General features: G+C 33.4%; 2 protein-coding genes across 7 annotated transcripts in view; one reads left to right on the top strand and one right to left on the bottom strand.

Moving 5' to 3' along the window:
- The window catches only part of LOC128985741 (centrosomal protein of 164 kDa), a 96,620-nt gene that overhangs the window by 41,830 nt on the left and 34,708 nt on the right, over positions 1–20,082 (top strand). For all 6 annotated transcript variants that reach the window (XM_054405567.1, XM_054405568.1, XM_054405569.1 and 3 more), the window contains one exon: positions 1,809–1,889. In XM_054405567.1, the coding sequence (XP_054261542.1) occupies positions 1,809–1,889 (81 nt within the window). The remainder of the gene's footprint in view (positions 1–1,808; positions 1,890–20,082) is intronic.
- LOC128985743 (histone acetyltransferase Tip60) lies at positions 9,267–19,717 on the bottom strand. Its single transcript, XM_054405576.1, has 10 exons — positions 19,647–19,717; positions 17,196–17,253; positions 16,626–16,694; positions 15,917–16,044; positions 14,902–15,054; positions 13,213–13,473; positions 12,618–12,701; positions 12,082–12,406; positions 11,385–11,547; positions 9,267–10,295 (listed from the first exon to the last, which is right to left on the bottom strand). Exons 1-10 carry the CDS (start codon positions 19,689–19,691, stop codon positions 10,079–10,081), a joined length of 1,503 nt encoding a protein of 500 aa, XP_054261551.1. The 5' UTR covers positions 19,692–19,717; the 3' UTR covers positions 9,267–10,078.

Consider the following 20,082-nt stretch of genomic DNA (forward strand, 5'->3'; position numbering starts at 1 on the left):
TTGTTTATATTATTTTAGGGACAAGTTATTGTTTATGATTAGATAGTTTTATTTGGTTAAACAAGGTTTTTAAATTACTAAAATAGCAAGAAAGGAATTGTAAACTAAACACGACTATAGTACACCGGACCCGGACAGAACTAACAGTAAAATTGGCTTCAGCTGTTCCATAAGGATGGGAAATCTACTAAGGGAGTATGTTTTATCTATGATATTATTCACAGATGTTAAAATACAGTGTAACCTTTTGTCATATTTGTTTTAACTTCTGATTGATAATGAAATGTTGTGTTTTCTTAACTATGAAAGACTTGAAAATCTTGCCAATTAATGTCATTTTTTCGATTACAGTAAAGGATTGGGGTGGAGTAACAGTTTTTACTTTGATAGCCAATTTTGTTAATTTGAGTTTAGTTGTCAGTGTTTAAGTGTTTAGTGTAGGTGTTCCCAACCTACACGTTTTTAAAATATATTTTTGTAGAAGATTAATTTATGAGGATCAGGATTATATTTGATCTATTTTATCATGTCATAATATTAATTAGGCCTGGTTAGTATTACGAATAGTTAATTACTTTTATTATTACTTGTTATTAAACTAAACCTAGAGTTTGCAAAATTAACATCCACAAATATTGCAAGCTCTGGATTTATATAATTTAGTGATTCATTTTTAAAAGGTATATTCTAAATTGTAAAGTAGTATAATCGTTGTTTGTTTTAAATAGACCTTGTTTTGTTAGAAAATACAGTAGAACCCCTCATATCTTTCTTTTATAGGGCTTTTTATATATTTTTAGGGCTGTGATCGTTTAGCCACTGGGTGGCGTCGTCCTGTAATCCAGCTACTAATAGGTCACGAATTGTGGATATTTATTTATAGGCATGCACTGTGGATGAGATACTCCCTGGTGTGGATTAACGTCCGCACGAGTGAGTACTACGACTATCCGCAGTACTATCCTGATAATTAGACCAATTTGTATATACTAAGGCCAAAATGTGGTTCGGATTCCACTATAAACTGTAGGTCCCTTAGTTGCCATTAGCTGTATGGGCTATTAATTAACAGCTGTTTCTAAGGAATATGTCGGCCTTAGTCACTAACAAGACTACAAGATCGCGCCACTCAGCTCCATTCTTACTTGGCTTAAAATACCTACTTTGTATGGTCGCCATTTAATAAGAACATTCAGAATAGTCAAACTAGTGTCTGACCGGGTCCGGTCCTGTCATGGTCGGATATGAGGGGTTTGGGGTTCTACTGTAGTTGCAAAAAACGAAAATGTGTGTGAGATTTAATTTAATCTCATTCTAATTACATAAAAAAAGAAAGTTAAGTAATATTTGAATAGATCTCAATTTTATTTTTTATAAAAAGTTTTATAGTGCATGATAAAATTACCGTACTTGTAATTTCTAAGAATGAAGTGTTATTCAACCAAAGATTGTAAGAACTGATTATTTTTAGATGCAATTTGTTGAAATATTATGCTTTTAATTCTATAGTAACAATAAATCAAGTTGATTTCATCCCAGATCAATCTTGTGTTGATTTTCCTTCTATCGATATTATTTCAAAATGTTCCTCTCGATATCTTCTTTTATAAAGGAAAGAGGAAGAAGGGGATGACGACAATGGAGGTGATCTTGAGACCTATGTACTTGATTAGACACCCAACAACCCAATATTATTATTTTTATGCTTCTTGGAGAACATCTTGATAAAGTAGCTTATTAAGTAATATTTTATTTTACTCAGAAAATATGATCATACATTTTTGATTTTTGACTTAACATAAAAACACATAGTTTTCTCTTCAATCAAAGAAAATGTCTGTTGTTGACGATTGAAACTGAAGAGCAGCTTGTTGAGGAGGTTAATAAGGGTGAGTAAATTCATTTTTGGTAATTTTAAAACAACATACAAAGAAGGTCTGAGCTGCTTTACAAGTTGTTCATTTTGAACAATTTTAATGTAACATACAAATTAGTGGCTACATATGGGGTGTGGTTAGTGATTATGTTAAATGTAGGGGTCTGCAGGTCCCTCATATTTTTTTGATTGGGCCAGGCCATCAGTTGGCCAAATGAATCAATTTAGGCTGTTCAGAAATAATTTCAAAAAAGCTCGGGTCCGTTGATTTATGTTAGATTTTTACAACCGCAGAAGGTAACTGAGAAGACGTGTGAAAAAAAAATTACAATTTCCCTGCAGTTCACTTTCCTGCCAAAATTGCGGTAGATGATGATATTTCCTTGACTTCAGAAGACGTTCACGGTTTCGGCCTAACTTCAAAAGTTGTTCATGATTTTTCCATGACTGCGAAAGATGTTCTTAATTTCACCGTAACTGCTGAAGGTGTTCAAGATTGCGAGAGATGATGTTTAATATTGTATAAACTCATTGTTGAATTAGTAATACTACCAATAATCAATACTATCAATCAATCAAACTACAGTACTTTCCGACAGTGGCGGTTCCAAGAGTGGCTACTGGGGCTAAAGCCCTCCACCCATTGGACTCTAAAAATAGACATTTAACTATACATTTTTTTATTAGACTGTACCTGAGTTTTTTTTTAGACACAGCTCTAGACATCAAAAATGATTTGTAAAAGTCACCGACTGGCTTTAAAAATAAATAGCAAGTTTTCTGGAGTAGGACCCCCTAAACCACCCCTGTTAGCCCACCCCCACAAGGTCCTAGAACCACCAATGCAAATTTGGCCAGAGACCCTAATGCCAACACTTTTTCCCCCAATCTGAAGTAAAAAAGTCTGGCCTGCACCCTGTAGTTAAATTGTAATCCATAACGTTTTTATGGACTGAACTCATATGACATTTCTGCAAGATTTGGAATTGTGTGTGTTGGATCTTGAAAGTAGTATCAGCTGTTCCATGTAAAATTCTAGCTACTAAGTAACTTGATTATCTTCTGAAGAAAACTTTTTCGGTTCAAGAGCGATCCCTATGCCAGATTATCACAATCGAAGGGCGTTTAGTTGGCCTTTCTCCCCTAGTACCGGGATGACGTTTGAGCAGTTGAATATGAATGACTTTCCTGCAATTTTGAGACTGCTACCCATTTTTAAATGGTTGTTGTCTATTAGTGCTAGTCAACCTGGCCCCCCTTTTTTTAGTCCTCTGTCAAATAGGCGTATGGTTGACTATTTGTCCGTTAAACCTCAATTGTAAAAATCGGTCAAGTAGGACGTAAGAAATAGGTATGTTACAGGAAAATCCTTACTATTAGATCGATAAATAATAGCAGCACTATTACGACTCAACCTTCTGCGAGATAGTCGAGGAAGAGGGGTTGCAAAAAAGGCAGCATGATAGGAAATTTAAAGTTTTTACTAAAAATCACATGAACAAGCACGGACACAGAACCTTTGCCTCACTGCCTGCAGCATGTGATTCCATATTTGTACATTAAACATTGCCACATTTTACACGATAAGATGTTGCACACAAATCTCCAATAAGCTCGTAAAATGATTGAATTACGATTAGATTTTGTTAATCCACATAGAGAAGTTGTAAACGCTTAAACTTTTGACATATAGAAAATGTATTTAAAGATTTTTAATAATTTAGTTAAAATTCTTAGATAACTATAGATAACGATAACACAGACTATCAATTTTAATATTGCAACTAATATGTAGAACATAGAAGTATTTGATTTTCATTATACCGTGAATGAGAAATTTAATCAACATTTAGCAGGTGGTACATGATTTAGATTAATTTATTACACACCTAAGTCTAAACTGATAGGATTCTAGAATAAAACAATTAATTGGATAGTTTAAAAAATTTCCTTAAAGAAGTTAACTTAAAAACAAAACAAAACAAATTATTATTCAAGTGTCTTCAAATTTAGGCTAAATTCAGCTTACAACAATGTCACAATACAATTGTAGAAATTAAAACAATTAATTGGATAGTTTACACAATTTCCTTAAATAAGTTAACTTAAAAACAAATTATGGTTCAAGTGTCTCCTAATTTAGGCTAAATTCAGCTTACAACAATGTCACAATACAATTGAAGAAATTGAAATAAACACTTAATATTGAAAAAAAATTTTGCTGTAGTGTACAAATTACTGTAGTTAAATAATACTGTTTGTAACCCAACTATTTATTATGTGCAAAGTAAAAATGAGTTTCAAATTTTAAGCTCTTAAAAAATTAATTTTCCTAAAAAAATACAAATATCCCCCAATCTGTAATGGCTATATGTGTATTAAGAGCGCAAAGTACGTAATTTTCACTCGAGAACTGTAGATCTTAGCTAAACCTTCGTGCGGCCATAAATTCGAGAGCGGCAATGACTGTTGTATGTGATCACATTACACACAAGATTTTTTCCTACCACCACAATTAAATTATCATAACATGCAGGTGAACTTATTGGTTGTATAAAACATATAATTTAGGTTATATTTGGTTTTTTTTAGGTTATGTTATTTGTTATTTGCTTACCGGATGTTAGGGTTTTACATCAACAAACATCATCAGTGTTTATCATCTGATTTAGCGAGCAGGAACAATCATTCCCAAAAGGGAGTAAGAAATTAGCTATTTTGCGTACTGTTTACAGGTGTGGTAATGTAGCCTAATAATTTTAATGTAGTGGTAGGAAAAATGGATTTTGAAATTTCTTTCTTGGTAAACTTATACAACAATTTGAACACAAGTTACAATTATTTTGTACTAAAACAGAGCTGAACAAATTAATAATGTGCACACATTTTCCAACAATAAGGAAACAAAGTTGATACATTAAGCGGGCCACTCACTTACGAAATTAGGATTGGAATACAAACTTTCACATTTCTTCCACACATTTACATGTTACAAACTTTAGTTTAAAATGGTAAAAAATAAAAGATACATGATGAACTAATGATTTTTTCTTGCTATTTATTAACGTGTGCTGTTTATCAGCACACGCTAATACTTACCAAACAGTGATTTATAAGATAGGTCAACATCAATAAACTCAAAGACAATTGGATATGAAACACATAATGTAAATCTATTTTGAGATTGTTATACTGTAATCTATTTTTAGATTTTACAGAAGTAGGGTGAAAAGTCTATTTGCAAATATCAAATATCCAATGTCAACGATTGTAGCTTGTTGTATTAAAAAACCAACTAAAAATTTGTTACATTATTCAAATAATTTTTGCACAGTGAGTGACCAGCCATGTTTATTTGAAAATGATTTGGCACTGAAAAATTATCAGTTTACCTTGAGAACTCACGATTCTATAAAAATAATCATAAGATAGGCCTAATATGTTATTTACGTCTAATTGATACTAATTCATTTTTGACCTTTTTAATTTGTACTTCTTCCTAAATATTGTCCAAGCAAAGTAAATAGTATTGTGATTAATTGCAATAAAAAAGTTTATCTAATATCCATAAACATAGTGCACTATTTGTAACAGAAAAAATAATTAACATAGACACATAAAATAAAATCCCTTTTTTGTATAGATCTTTGCTACATTAAAAAAATAAAATATTTTTTTTTTTAATATTGACAAAAAATAAAAACTTGCAAGCTTTAGCACTCAGTTTTGAAACATGGCAAAATCCAACAACATTAATTATTATTGCTGAATAAAATGTTTTATTCATAACTTAAATTTGCTTGAACAATAATTTGCTAGTATAAAATTAATACTAGTGAATGGTATTGAAATTGATATAGTAGAACCTTAACCAGCCAAAAAACGTATTTCCTATTTTTGTGTTTAACAGTAATTGTTACACAAACTATGTAATATAACGTTCATGGAAGAATTATCTAATTTTTCCAGTTGCAAGTGGATATTATACAATTCTGTATCTTCCTTTGGTAATTAATGTCAAATAATAAGTTTGTGTTGACTTTAATACTTTCAGCTTGAATATTAATTGTTGAAAGAATTTTTGGGAAGATCAGTCAGATCAAACTGTCTTGAGTCTCTATAACCAAAATATTATCATATGGAGTTTAAATGTTGTAAGTTTATAGCTTAAAAATTAAAGAAATATTAAACTAAAGATATACGTAAACAAGCAATTATAAAAGTTAAATTGTTTGTCGACATAGTATAATGTTAATTTTTCACTTATTATTTTTAGTTTAGGGCAGCAAAATGGAAAAAGAAAAACAGCCGATTCCTGGCTATAATGATTGCCATAAAATATTATAGGTCTACTATTTTTAGCGAATTTCCCATATAGGGAATAAGTTATTAAGGTAGGTCTCATGGTAAGACCTGGAATTGGGGCCGATTTACTTTTTCGTTTTGATGTCTTCAGAGGCAAAAAACACCATCCGTTCAAATTCATTATATGTAAATTGTACGATTGAACACAAGATAGGGTAGTTCCTCACCGTGTTGGGTGGCGGGTCCTGGGTCCATCCAACACCTGGGTAGTAGGGTTAGATGATGGTCAGGTACTGCTATGGGCCTACTGACTGTCCGGGCACACACCCCCGCGGTGTGCACACCAGCGTCCCGACGCGACATATATCATAATATGTACGTTAGCACCATAACTCAAGAAAAAAATTATCCGATTTTGGTGAATGGTATAAACGTGTAGACCTACATTTTTTCGAACGAGTTCGCGAACCAGCATGATCGGACTATGGGAACAGTGTGTATGGGACAGTTAATGGGGTGTTTTATGGTAAACATAAAATTTACAATTTCTTTCCAAACCATTTTGTAGGGCTCAAAAAATGAATAATTTAGTATATTGAAGCATTGTTGTGTGCTTAACGGTTAGGGAAAAATCCCAAAAAAGTGTAAATTTAAAATTACCATGATATTCTTAGGGAGAATAAATAAACTGTTGTAGCTTACTTGTCTATGGACATACTTTAATGAAATTTTGTTTACTTCATACTAAGCAATTAATATTTCAATTAAAAACCCCCCTATTTTCTGCCCAGTAGCAGCAAACCTAAGTACTCAAAAAATTAATGATATTTAAATCATACTAATATTATAAATGTGAAAGTTTGTGTGTTTGTTTGAAGTTCAATCACGCATTAACTACGGGTCGGATTGGGTTGAAATTTGGTATGATGATAGCTCAAATTCCCAATTAACATATAGACATATTCTTATCTGAAAAATCCTTTCGGGCTCCACCCCAGTGGCTCTAGAGTTTCCCATGTTAACCTTTTGAGTACCTATTCATATTTAAAAGGAATTAAAGAATGTTGTCAGCTGTTTCAACTACACAAGTTGGTTCTATGATATTCAATAGCATTAAAAGGTTATAAGGTTTACCAACAGGGTGCAGCACTATACATTCTTTTTGCATTTATGCCAACAGCTAATTTGAACCAAGCAGCAACAAAAAGCTGTGAGAAATTTACTTTTTTCTTAAAACGTGACCTCTTCCATTGCAAACGCAAAACACAAGTATAACTGCAATAAGCATTTTTATACTTATACGCCAACCCCGTACAAAGGACGGGTACTCTGCTAGTAGGAAATAAATCTGACAATATTAAGGGAATAATTTAGTGGAATTCCAGCCAGGTAGATGGAAATCTGCAGGTTTGCTGTGGCGAGGGTATTTAAATTACTGCTTTGAGTAACATGTGTTGAAACAATTGCTGGTTGGCCTGGTCTCCATATAAACCCGCTCATTGATTCAAATCCATTTGATTAAATTAAATCAACAAAATATTATATGATTCATGATTGGTTAGGTTCTACAATAGGATGGACATCCATAAGATAAAAATAAAAAAACTTATATAACGTAAAATAACAATTCTTCGCAAATTTTAAACAAACAGTTGCTAATACTCATAATGTCCAGTTTCAATAACACATTTAAAAATATTTCACATAAAAATTTACAAGTACAATATGCACTTAAACTTTGAGTGGCTTTTGATTTAATCAAATCAATTCAAAATATATATTACGTATAGTATTTACAATGTACATAAAACCAGATGACGGGTGAAAAGCAGGACAAAACCGTCAAATGATTTACGACTATTTACAATTACAAACATAGAGAAGAGTCGAAGCTTTGGAATGAACATGTAATACTAAATTAGTGAACTAAACATTTTAGGAGTCACTGATGAACGAAAGGGCTGCATACACACACACGGGCAGTGTATACTGTAAACAATAGCAATCTCAGGCTGGTATTGGGGCTTGAAAAGTCAACTTTTAAAATATGTGTTTGTAGCTACTTGTACTACTAAGTATATGTTAACATTTCAATCTGTCTACCTGTTCACAAAGGGGCATTTATGGCATTATCGACTCTGTTTGATTATTTTTACTAAAGGGATAAAAAGAACAACAGTAGAACTCCAGTAATAAGAATTGTCATTAAAATGACAGAAATTGTTTTTACGGCAAAATCCTTGACATCTGCAGTTGTGTAGACATCATCAGTCTCCTGCGGTCTTGGAAACATCATCATCAACTTCTGTGATCATGGCAAAATATTAAATATCTCCCGTGATTGCGGCAAAATCTTGAACATCCCATACAGATCATGGTTTACTGTGGTCACAGGAATATCATAATCGTCTTCTGGGACCACAGAAAATCTTGGAACATCTTCTGATGGAACGTAATATCATCAATGTCCGCTGCGATTTTGGTGAAAGCAAACATATTTTTCAATTGTGAAATCTTCGTAGGCCTATTTTCTATCAAATATCAAGTAAAAATCTAGTTTCAAAGTAATCTAGTAAAAAAGTAGTTTTCTAGTTTCAGTAAAAATTAAACCATCCAAAAGTGGTGTGATCCCTATTGGAGTTCTACTGTACTTTAGCCCAATATTGTATTTAACAGCTGTTTTGCTGTTGTAAACAAGGTTTTATCGCGATAAACAATTGAAGGCAAGTTTTACAACCAAAATGTATACCGTAGCTATTTAATATTTTGTAAGAAGTAAGTGGCCAATTGATGAATTACTAGTGTCCCTGTTGCCCGAATTCGAGCAATTGCTAAGTATTACAGGCGTTATTTTAAATCGAATAACAATTATAATGTCTGATGACTTTAAAAGATTATGGAAATACTCTAGATGTACATAACAGATCGATATAATCAACATTTCTTGTAAATATCTTATCATTTTTCAATAGCTGATCTCATGTTTTAATGGTTTCTACAAATAGCCTTACTCATAGCCGCATTAGGTTGTCAACAATAACGATTATAAATAAAAAAAAAAACATTATTTCTATTTCTTCTCCATGGTGGTGTTCAATGGCTTTCCTATGTTTCCATAGTTTGCAAACCGGCTCTTTCAATGATTACTAAGAAATGCAGCACAGTGTTAATTTCTTTTTCTTTTTAGTATATCAATTTATCCAGGCTCTCTAGCTTTTTTTCCATTGTAATATTTACACCAACCCATATTTAAATAGTAAATATTTCATTTCAACCAAGTCAGTAAATGTTTGTAGCAAACTGTTAAATTGGCAAACTTATTGACTGTTTACAATTAACATATGTTCTTCTTCTCACTTAATTTCTGACAACAGCTGGAGTTTCATAGCATTGTTTGTTTCCCAAGTTAATCTTATGGAGAAATACAAAACTTTAAAGGGCCCCAGGGCCTCACTCTCTAATTATTTCCCTAAAAAGAAAGTTTCCTGCACAACTTCACGTTACGCTCTTTCCAATGACACCAAAAACATGTCAATCGGTTCAGTAGTTTCGGAGGAGTAATTGTCACAAAAAATCTGCTTGCGTATTAAATAAGTAATAGATGTAACAGAAAATCAATAACTGATAGAAGACTGTTCACAAAACCTAACCAGCCTGGATTACTAAAGAAGCGGAAAGAAGAATTTGAGCACATTAAAAACATACTGAAGGTAATCGGAGGACAACTATACAAACACACCGACAATACACGTTGCCTGACATGAAGTGCCCAACATTCTTACGACTACATGACAATGTACAATGAAACAGCTGACAAGACAGCAAAACTACATAGAATATCACAGTACAGCGAAACAACAGTACGACACAGATACGCGCCAGTACGTACACAGTACGTCACCAGCCGGCGCGCTTAGACCAGTCTTTGGGCGTCCAGTGTAGACACTTTGGATCTATTCTGATCTTCCGTTTTGCCATCGCGGCCATATGCTGTGTCACCGTCTCTCGGTTTATCGTAATTATGTACTGGCCCTTGTAATAGTTTATGAGATTCAACTTTTGAAGGGTGGCAATCACGTCTTCCTTCTTGATGCTGGTCATCTCACATATTTCACTGAAACAAAGAAGAGATTGAAAAAATAGTAAGGTAGCATGAAGAAAACATTCAAGTTTACCCACTGTTCAAGTGCTAACATTTTACTTGAATCAAAATTGGATTAATTTTACAGCTGTCTTAAAACTTAAGGGAGTTACAGAAAGTTTTTGGAATTGGTCAAGATAAAGTAACAGCATCCTATATATGTATTAAATTTATAATTAGCAACTAATACCATTTTGTAAGGATTATATAACAATTTGTTAGGAAATCTGCCTCTCTCGATCACCATAGGCAGTAAGGAAAGAACAGGAAAATGTTCAGACTATGAGGATTATGCAGGCATCAGGTGTTATAATGGTGTTATATGGGCGATGTATGTGTAAACAAATTATGGATAGTAGTTGCTTTTCACTAGGAAATCTCAGCGCACCTAAATAAAATAGGAGTACTATTTCAAAGTATCCTATGCAGCAAATGTAGTGAAAAGGAAGAACAGCACACCAACAGATATTAGATTGCCAGATGCTGAATGCTCGACATAGTAGATGTTTTGGAAGCTAATGAAACAACGACCAGTCAGTGACTCAATCAATAGTATGACAAGCTACAAATCTACAGCAATCATTTCATGGGTTGGTTTCCCAATGCTTTATAATTATAGATCATTCTTTTACTGTACCGACTAACGTTTGCTTTGCTTGATGAGTTCCATACACAGGCCCAAGCCTCATGTAGATGGGTAAATGAACGATTAAAAAATAGGCTGGCAACCTCTTTTTTAAAGGTATCCAATAAGCTTTCCCCAGTTGCAAAAACTGAAGTTTAAAGCTTGACTCTGTGTTATGAAAAACTACAATATTTTGGACAATCAAACCCCAGTATTAAAGAAAAACTTTTATTTACCTTGTAATAATTTATTGGGACAAAAATAAGTGCCTAAAGTTGTAATATTAAGGTAACTAGTTTGAGAGGCCAAAAATCTTCAATTTGAGAAAGTACAAACATACCTTAATGCCAAAACACTTTCTCAACTCCTGATTCATATTTCCATACCAATATTTATATGACTCAATCAGAATTTTTAAAATTGTAATATCTACTAACTTTATGGTGATCTGAGGTTTATCGTTGTCGCCTGTAGGCTTGGTGGTGATGAGAATGTCGAGGATGGTTTGGGCCCAGTAGCTGCGGTACGACAACAATCCCAGATCCGAGAGTGGCTTTTCTGGCGAACCGGTTTTTCCTTCAAACTTGGACAGTTCGTAACCTGTAAATACCAGAGAGGGTTGAGACGATAAAACATGATGGAAATAATCAGGGATGGTTTGCTACAAATTCTTATTACCTCAATCCCAGTGGTATCACAGAATCATCAATTTCCGTACACTGGGTTCCTTTTGGTTGGGGACCGATTCTTTGAAAAACAGGTTAAATACTATAGGTGTCTGTAGTGCAGTGAACCCTGTCAAGTGTTGGTTTAATTACTGCCATTGGCTCAGTACAGCCCATAATAATTAATTATTATCAATTCACTATTCTATTCAAAAATAGTTTTAATTAAAGTCAAGCAAAATTGCATAATGTAATCTCTTTGTCATTTCCAAAAAATGTGAGCAGATGTCGTGCTACACGATGTAACTTTAAACGATTATTATATATACCGTAGTGTTTTATTTTATTCCTCTACTTCTTTTTTGTTTGGGTTTTCACTTTTAAGTGAACAAAAGCATCATCAAGAATTCTGATGTACAATTCTCAATATTAATGGTATTTATAAAGACTCCAGCAACCAAATACTTACTGAACTCAATCAATAGTTTCCCATATCCCTTCCGTTGGTAGGGAGGCATCGTCAGTATGCAAGCAACGTTGTAATCGTCGTTTGATTCTTTCTCTTTAGAGAAGTAACCGACTATGTGAAACCCTCTCTCGTCCAGATCTGTCATTACGTAGAATAAGAACGGGTCGGTGTCGTAATACAGCGTTTTATGGTCCAAGAACAATTTGGCAAGTAGGCATAAATTTTGGGCGTAGACTTTGTTTTTCCGGCCGTCTATCTCAAAAAAAGAAATGGTTCCATTTCTGTAGATTTCATTTCCAGGAGGGTGCCTCAAATTGCATTTTGCCTAGAAAAAAATATTTTATTAGTAAAGAAGAGCACATCTGCTTATTTAAAGTTGTCTGTAACGTCTATAAATAAATTATGAATTGTTTTATTGTTACCATACACAAATTATTAGCAACAGTAAACAGTTTGTATGATGCAGCTCTGATCAGTTTGTTATCAAATGAAGTTTTCTCAATAAAAAAAATGATACATTCTCCAAAATAACTTACCAGGTGTCTTTCTAAACATTTTCGACTTTTCCGATATTTCAAGCAGAATTCACAGATGTAAATACATGGCAGGGAAGTTAGTTCCTGTAACAGACATCACTCTTATTATAGTCAAACTAGTTAAAATAAACAAAAATTAAACCTATTATTGAGTGAATACTTAGACTATTGGGAAGAATGTTTATCTATGGTACAAAATCAAAGAAATCTGACTTGTTTGAAAAAAATGTACTTTTTTAAAATTTCTAATCACTAGATCAGAGTTGGGGATGGTTTGTTACTCAGCATTTTGTTATAGTGTTGAGTAACAAATTTTTAATCCTCTAACAATAATTTTGAACCTAATTGACCATTGGTTTTTGAACCAATAACCGATATGACAAAAAAAGTTGATATAAGAAGAAGAATTACATGAACATTTTTTAGGATCTTAAAAGGTTATTTTAAACGTTTTGCTTCAAGAACAGTCTACAGTCCAAACAGTTGAAGAGTAAAGTGCCTATTTCAGATAATACAATCAATAAGACTATTGGATACTGAAGTATACATCCTATCAAGATATTCATCAAGATATTTTTGATAGAATATTTCTGACCTGAGGGTACGGGGAAAAGTACCACGGTCGTATCCTGTACATTCCGATCTCGATCATCTCTATGTTCTTCATCTTGGTGACCTCATCGTCGTTGTGGGAGACCATGGAGCCGGTGATGCGAGGGGCTGCTGCTGCGGCAGGAACGGGTGTCAAGGGAGGGGGAGCAGGCGAGGGAGCTGGAGTAGGGGTGGGTGTAGGGGTAGGAGCGGGCGTTGCTATTGGCACCTCCAGCGGCCCTGGCTCTGCTAGGATCAGCTGTTTCTGTAGATAACAAATGAGAAATGTGAATATTCAGAAGACTTCATCCTGTGTAAAAATTCCTTAAAATTGACATTATTTTTCCGTTAATGGCTAATTTTAAAAGTCTGTAACTATGTTTCATTAAAATTTTACCGTGCAGTGTACATCTCATAGGAGATAGTCCAGTTATAAACATTTGTGAAGGTTTGAAACTGGGGTATTTTAATCAATTACGATTTCTATAATAACAAATTTCAATTATTCAAAATAAAGGGAGCAAGGCTGTTTCGGATAACAATTTATTTTGTAAATCAATGGTTAGAATTTCAAGGCTTTTTGTCACTGAAAAGCTTAAAATGTAAAACAACTTATTGTAATATAATTAAACAAACTTTAGGTACATAATCTATTTCAAAACACATTCACTGCTAATCTAATGATATTATACTTATGTGGCTGTATGTGCAGTGCCTATTTATTTTTACTAGTGGCATGTAGGGATATTTGTCCCTAAAAAGCTTAAAATGTAAAACAACTTATTGTGATATAATTGAACAAACTACGAATCAAATTATTTATTTGTCAAGATGGATATCCCTGTACACCATATCTTTGTGTAAAAAAGCATCTCTGTTTGCTTTTTACACATTGACTGTTTGCAATTAACATATGGTCTTCTTCCCATTTTTTATTTCTGACAACAGCTGGAGTCTCATAACAATGTTTGTTTCCCATGTTAATCTTATGGAGGAATACAAAACTTTAAAGGGCCCCAGGGCCTCCCTCTCTAATTATTTTCCTAAAAAGAAAGTTTCCTGCACAACTTACACGTTACGCTCTTTCCAATGACACCAAAAACATGTCAATCGGTTCAGTAGTTTCGGAGGAGTAATTGTCACAAAAAACCTGCTTGCGTATTAAATAGCCTAAGTATAGATATCCAATAAATTGCATAATTATTTATTTTTGTTTATTTATAGCTAAAACTTTGAACTGTGTCATTTATATCAATTTTTGAAAAAAAAAATAGTTAATGAAACAAATGCATCATTAGCAAATTACAAGAAATCAACAGCAAAAGTGTTAAAATGGTCAAAGGTCGTTTTCAGAACTTTATATCAAATTACTGTAGCCTATGAGATACATGCTGTTGTCTGCTATATTCCATGGTTGAGCTGTCCAATCATTTGCACCAATTTGCAATTTATCCATTTTTTGTTTTGGTCAATGTGGGCTATTGCAGAGTGTGATTAGAAGGGGTGTATTAACGAATAATACCTCCAATGTGTTACATGGACAGGCAATGATCATTGTTGACGGCAGTGATAATATAGTAGGGGTAGCTGGTTTGAATCCAGCAATGTTCGGCTTATTAGGCCAGGACGCTACCATGTTTAACAACCATTGGAAACTATTACTAGGATCGCAAAATCTCCTGAGCTACTATACCTCAGCAGGTTCGGAGGAGGTAGATGATGATGATGGGGCCTTGCGCTTGCGAGCCATCCGTTTTGTGAGAGCGGCCGCAAGCACAGCACTGCCATTGACCAGTTCTGAGCCAACGGGAGAGGCCGGTCGAGACGATCCAGCCGCACTGGCCACCTGCCGATTAAATTGTTAGTTAACTAAGTCATGACAAATTGTACTGATAACCAAAAAAATTGCAAGATTGATTAATGTACACATTCCAAGTCTATGTCAGAATGTGTTGATGTCAACTACTTACTTCTTTTTAGTAGGAATACACCAAGTGTTTTAACTACACTAAACTGAAAGGAAAACTTTTTACTGTAGATGTTTCTGTCACATGTGCACTATTGCAGTAACAAAAACTTTAATTGGCTCATTCGACTATGTTCTTTTAATCAAAACTGTATATCTGGTCCAAATAGATGGGATGTATTCTTTAGTATCCAAAGGTCAACGGTAGAAATTTCTAAGAAGAGGGTATAAATGGTACGAAATCCAAATTATGCAAAGAACATAGAGCTTTAAAAAGCGGATTGAGCACCAAGCCAATAAATTTCAGTGTCACATAGGTTAAAAAATTATTAAAAAGAACATAAGCTTTAGTTGAATGAGCCAGTCACAGAATGTGCTACGTCTAAAATTCTATTTTCTACCACATTTTGTTGCAGACATGGTTGATGGGTCATAACAGTTGCTATAGCTCACAATAAGTTCCATCATAACTTGGTAAAACAGTTTGTGTAATTGACAGAAGAAATCAGTAGGCCTAATTTAAATTTACATCAGCACTATACGTCGCTAGCTCACACCAACTACGTTGATTTTGATTAAAAACTGGTGACAACATTAACATGGGGATGGAATGTCTAGTTGTATTTAGTCAAAGATTTAACAAAAAACTTGGATGCCAATTGGCAAAAATTCATCATAGATCCAAAAGAAGGCTATCTACTCATCCAGAGGACTTAATTTTAAAGTGTTGCAGGTTACTTACACTAGAGTTAACCTTCTTGGGAGTGCTAACACCAGTGCTTGGCAGAGGTTGGCCGTCTTTCCGTGGATATTGGACCTTTCGGGTGTCCAGCCTTTCCTCTTCCACCCACTCATCTAGCCTCTTGTTGTCTGGGTGAAAAATCAAAGAGCATTAAACCTTGCGATCCCATCATCTAACCACATTAATTTAGTTAATAACTCATTGCGCTCCATTGGCCCAGTTGTTGAAGTTAATACTAAATTACGGTATTGTTTCAACATTAACTGTAATTAAATTCCATGCTGGCCCATGGACTAAGATTTAATAGTGATGATAGGCCTAACACGCGACGTGGACGGTTCGGCGAAGGTAGTAGACTGCAAAGCAGACGCTTTCCTCATTTTGTCCACATTGTCAGTAGGACAATTATCTGTAGGGTGGTTACTTAGGTTTATGAACAAATTGAAAATTGTGTATGACTGGAACTGCACCTTTTAGTTGAAGATATCTCCACTGGTGGTGTTGTTGTGGTATGAATTTGAAATTCCTCTTAAGGAGTTTTATTTATTATTTTTACTTCATACATGTACCGCATCAAAGCATCTTTAGACCGTCATAAATCTCAATAATCTTATACTTAGGTTACATGTATGTCCATATTTACATTTCAAAATGAAAACCTCTATGTAATGGTAACTATTATTCAATTTCATAAAAATAGGCTACTTACAGTCAACATAGTGGACGTAGTAATGCCGCATGCCCTCTGCTTCTTTTATGCTTATAATTTCTGCCAACGCTAAAAATAAACAAAACTTTCAATACAAATTCAAAGGTTGAATGTAATTTTCTCTAAATGTTTAACTAGTGTGGAAGCTTATTTTAATATGGGTAGGCCTACTAATATCTTAAAATAATGATATATTAAATTAATTTATTGTGTTATAGGCTAAACTTAAGCATTTAACTAAACAAAACATAAAACTAAAGCCCTTTCTGAATAAAATAACTATTAATTAGTACCACAAGTCATAAAGTCTATTGTTTTATGGAAAACAATACACAACAACTGGTTCTATGTAAACAAAATAAACTTGTAGGCCGAATAAATGGCTTGTGGAACTGAACTTATTTTACAGAATCAGTTTTTAAAGGATGTTCTAATTTAACACCCTTTAAAACCATGACATATAAATATATCATGTTTGGAAGAATTGCAGGTTTTATAAGTTGTCTACATACCGTACATTAGGCCTAAGCAAAGTTAAGTTAATGGTCAGATTTTAATAAATCTACTCACGCCAATCGTCCCCGCTCCTCATTTTGACTGGTAGGCGACATCCTTCCACTAAAGAACACTGGAAAAATAATACATTTTATAGAATAAAATATTGTTAAAAAGTATAGCCCTAGAAATTGTTGTCGTAAAAAAATTGGTGGGTAATATACAAGGCGGGAACAGTTGTAATAAGAGATTTAAGTTATTTACCTTATTGGAATAAATAATAAGGAGCAAGGTAGAAAATGTTTTTAACCCTCCGTCGGTCGCACCTATTTTTTAACAGGACCAGTCACAATATGTTTCTAAGATACATGTTTCCTTGTTTCCTTTAACAATTTTTTGAGAAGGTACCGGTACCGGTACTTTAGACATGATTATATTTTCCCTCTAATTTTTATTTGACTTTATACAACAACTCTTGACCTAGATTTCATACATGTTTCACACCGTCTAAGCAAAACACATTCCTGTAGGCATATCTAAGTTACTATAGATACAGTGCGACCATCCCCATCACACTGTAACAATGTAAAATTTAACTGAACATTTTCTTTGCTGGGTTAAGACAGTTTTATTTATTTCTGTATTTAATGGAATTACCAAATTGTTGTATGATATAACAGAGATAAATAATATATCACATAAAAACGAGACCGGCCCGTTTGTATTTTGAGATAACTTACGTCGCAAAATAAAAACTGGACCGGTCACACTGTATCTATCATAGGCCTATATACAATGGAGCAAAAAGAGTCATGGGAAGACGATAACAGCGATTCTCTCAAGGCCATATCCCCAACACGCAACTAAGTTTATCATAGCCAGTAGGTGATAAAGACTCTCAAATCTAAAGCCAATGTGAAATGAAATAGCCTAACAAAGCTTAAAAGGCTTAGGGTTATTAATGAACAAAAAATGAGTTTCGGTAGCCTATAGTGTTACGAGAACCTGCAATATATTATAGGACAAAAAGTTTATTTTTTAAGTTACACGTAAATGGTATTTCGATTCAGTTTTTGTTTTTACGTTTTACATTATCATATATGGAATAGGCCTACCTATTTGAAATATGGAATGGGCTAAGTTGGGTAAACTTCCGTATCTGGTGTCAAAAACAACTGAATGAAAAATTATTCAATAGGCCTATATCGTTTGGTTGGTTTAAGAAACTTAACTAACCATAAACGATTAATCGAATTGAATATTGATATTTTGATCAATATTTTAATTCGGTTGTTTTTGACAGCAGATACGGAAGTCTACGTCCGCTAAGTTATATAGTTATGGAATATTGAGTCCATAAGTTAGCATTAATTATTTTATTACCGTTTTTGCACGTAGTTTATTATTTCCTAGTCGTTACATTTAACTCTCACCTAACACAGAACAGATAAGTTAAGTTATTACTTAGTCGGTACCGTAGTTGAAAGTTAGTCTATAACTTATGGACTGGTAAAAACACATTGCCTGAGTAATTCTCAAGATCATAATTGAAATACAAGATACTGAGTGTTTTAAACAATCAATATAAATATAGAATAAACAATCTGACAACAAATTTGAAGTTAAAATGTGTGGTGACTAAACTATTCAACTCAACATTTGGCATCAGTTAGTCTATTACAAGTAACTTATGGTAAATTTAAAAATACAAGTTGTAATGTTACTGATGAAGGCTAGATTATTTCTAGTTTCAAAATCCTGAATAACAAAATATAAGTTTTAAATTGAAAATAGGCTATGGCCTAGGCTATTTTAGCAAACTAAATAGTTAGGTAAGTTAGCCTTGAGCATAAACAATCTTTAATGTGACATTTATTGGGAAAGGGAGCACAATTTAAATAAGCACTCTTTGCAGGCACGTCCTAATTACAAAAAGCCATTCCCTAAAATATTTTTTGACTCTGTAGGCCTATGAATAATTTTGTTTGCAAATAATTTTGAGGTTATGTTTGTTTGGAGTAGGATAACGTAAATGTTTACTGATTTAAGAAAATAATTGCGGGTGCGTAGCTTAATAGGCAATGCAGTATACAAAACCAATGTTAAAAATTAAATAGTAATATTATAATGTGTTTTACCATACAGAAACGTTTGTTGTCATAAGATAAATTTTAGGCTGTTGCCTGAGCGAATTGCGGACAAAATCCCGCGTATGTGCAATGTGCATAGTATTGTTGTTTGAACGCTTAAATAGTTAGGTCATAATGAATACAATCGTAGGTGATAGTATTGAGTCTAAAATAGTTTATTACACTTTTCTACAAGGATAATTTGTAGTTTTCTTTATGTACAAAATGATGTTTGAGGACGATATTATGATAGGTTATGTTTGGATGTACACCGAAACTGATTTTAAAGTATACTCCACATGCTAGTTTTAAAGCTCAAGTTAGAGTTTTGAAGCTCTTATTTATATAATATAAAGCGTATTTTAAGTCATAAAATGATTCCTTGGAGTAAACTTACTACAGAATCGCATATTGTTTCCTTTCCTTCCAGGTCCTCTGTCATACTTTGGAGAACACAAACTTGGATGGATGGATGATATAGGTTAGAATTTAAAGCAGCTGTATTACATTATCAAATGGCGGCATCCTTGCCAATGCTACTATAATAGCTTGGCTTTTTCAATGCTATGTAAAAAAATGAATGGAAAGGTCATGTCTGTTATTTGAAGTGAACATTATTATCTAAAATATTATTATGTAAAAATAAGTATTTTAAAAGTGTGTATTTTTTAGCTTAAAAAATTGAAGTCTATTGCCATGAATGTATTGTAAAGGAGAAAAGTAAAACGAAAGCGCACTGGGTAGCGGTAGGGTGGTTTTTGCTTGTTGTCCGATCAAGATGGCATGTATGAACGCAGGTGACATTTCAAACGTGCGTCAATAACTTTATTTTG

The sequence above is a fragment of the Macrosteles quadrilineatus genome, unplaced genomic scaffold (genome assembly GCF_028750875.1).
Source record: "Macrosteles quadrilineatus isolate MER2022 unplaced genomic scaffold, UCM_ALF_1.0 Scaffold_2__2_contigs__length_208266976, whole genome shotgun sequence".
In the NCBI taxonomy this organism is placed as follows: domain Eukaryota; kingdom Metazoa; phylum Arthropoda; class Insecta; order Hemiptera; family Cicadellidae; genus Macrosteles; species Macrosteles quadrilineatus.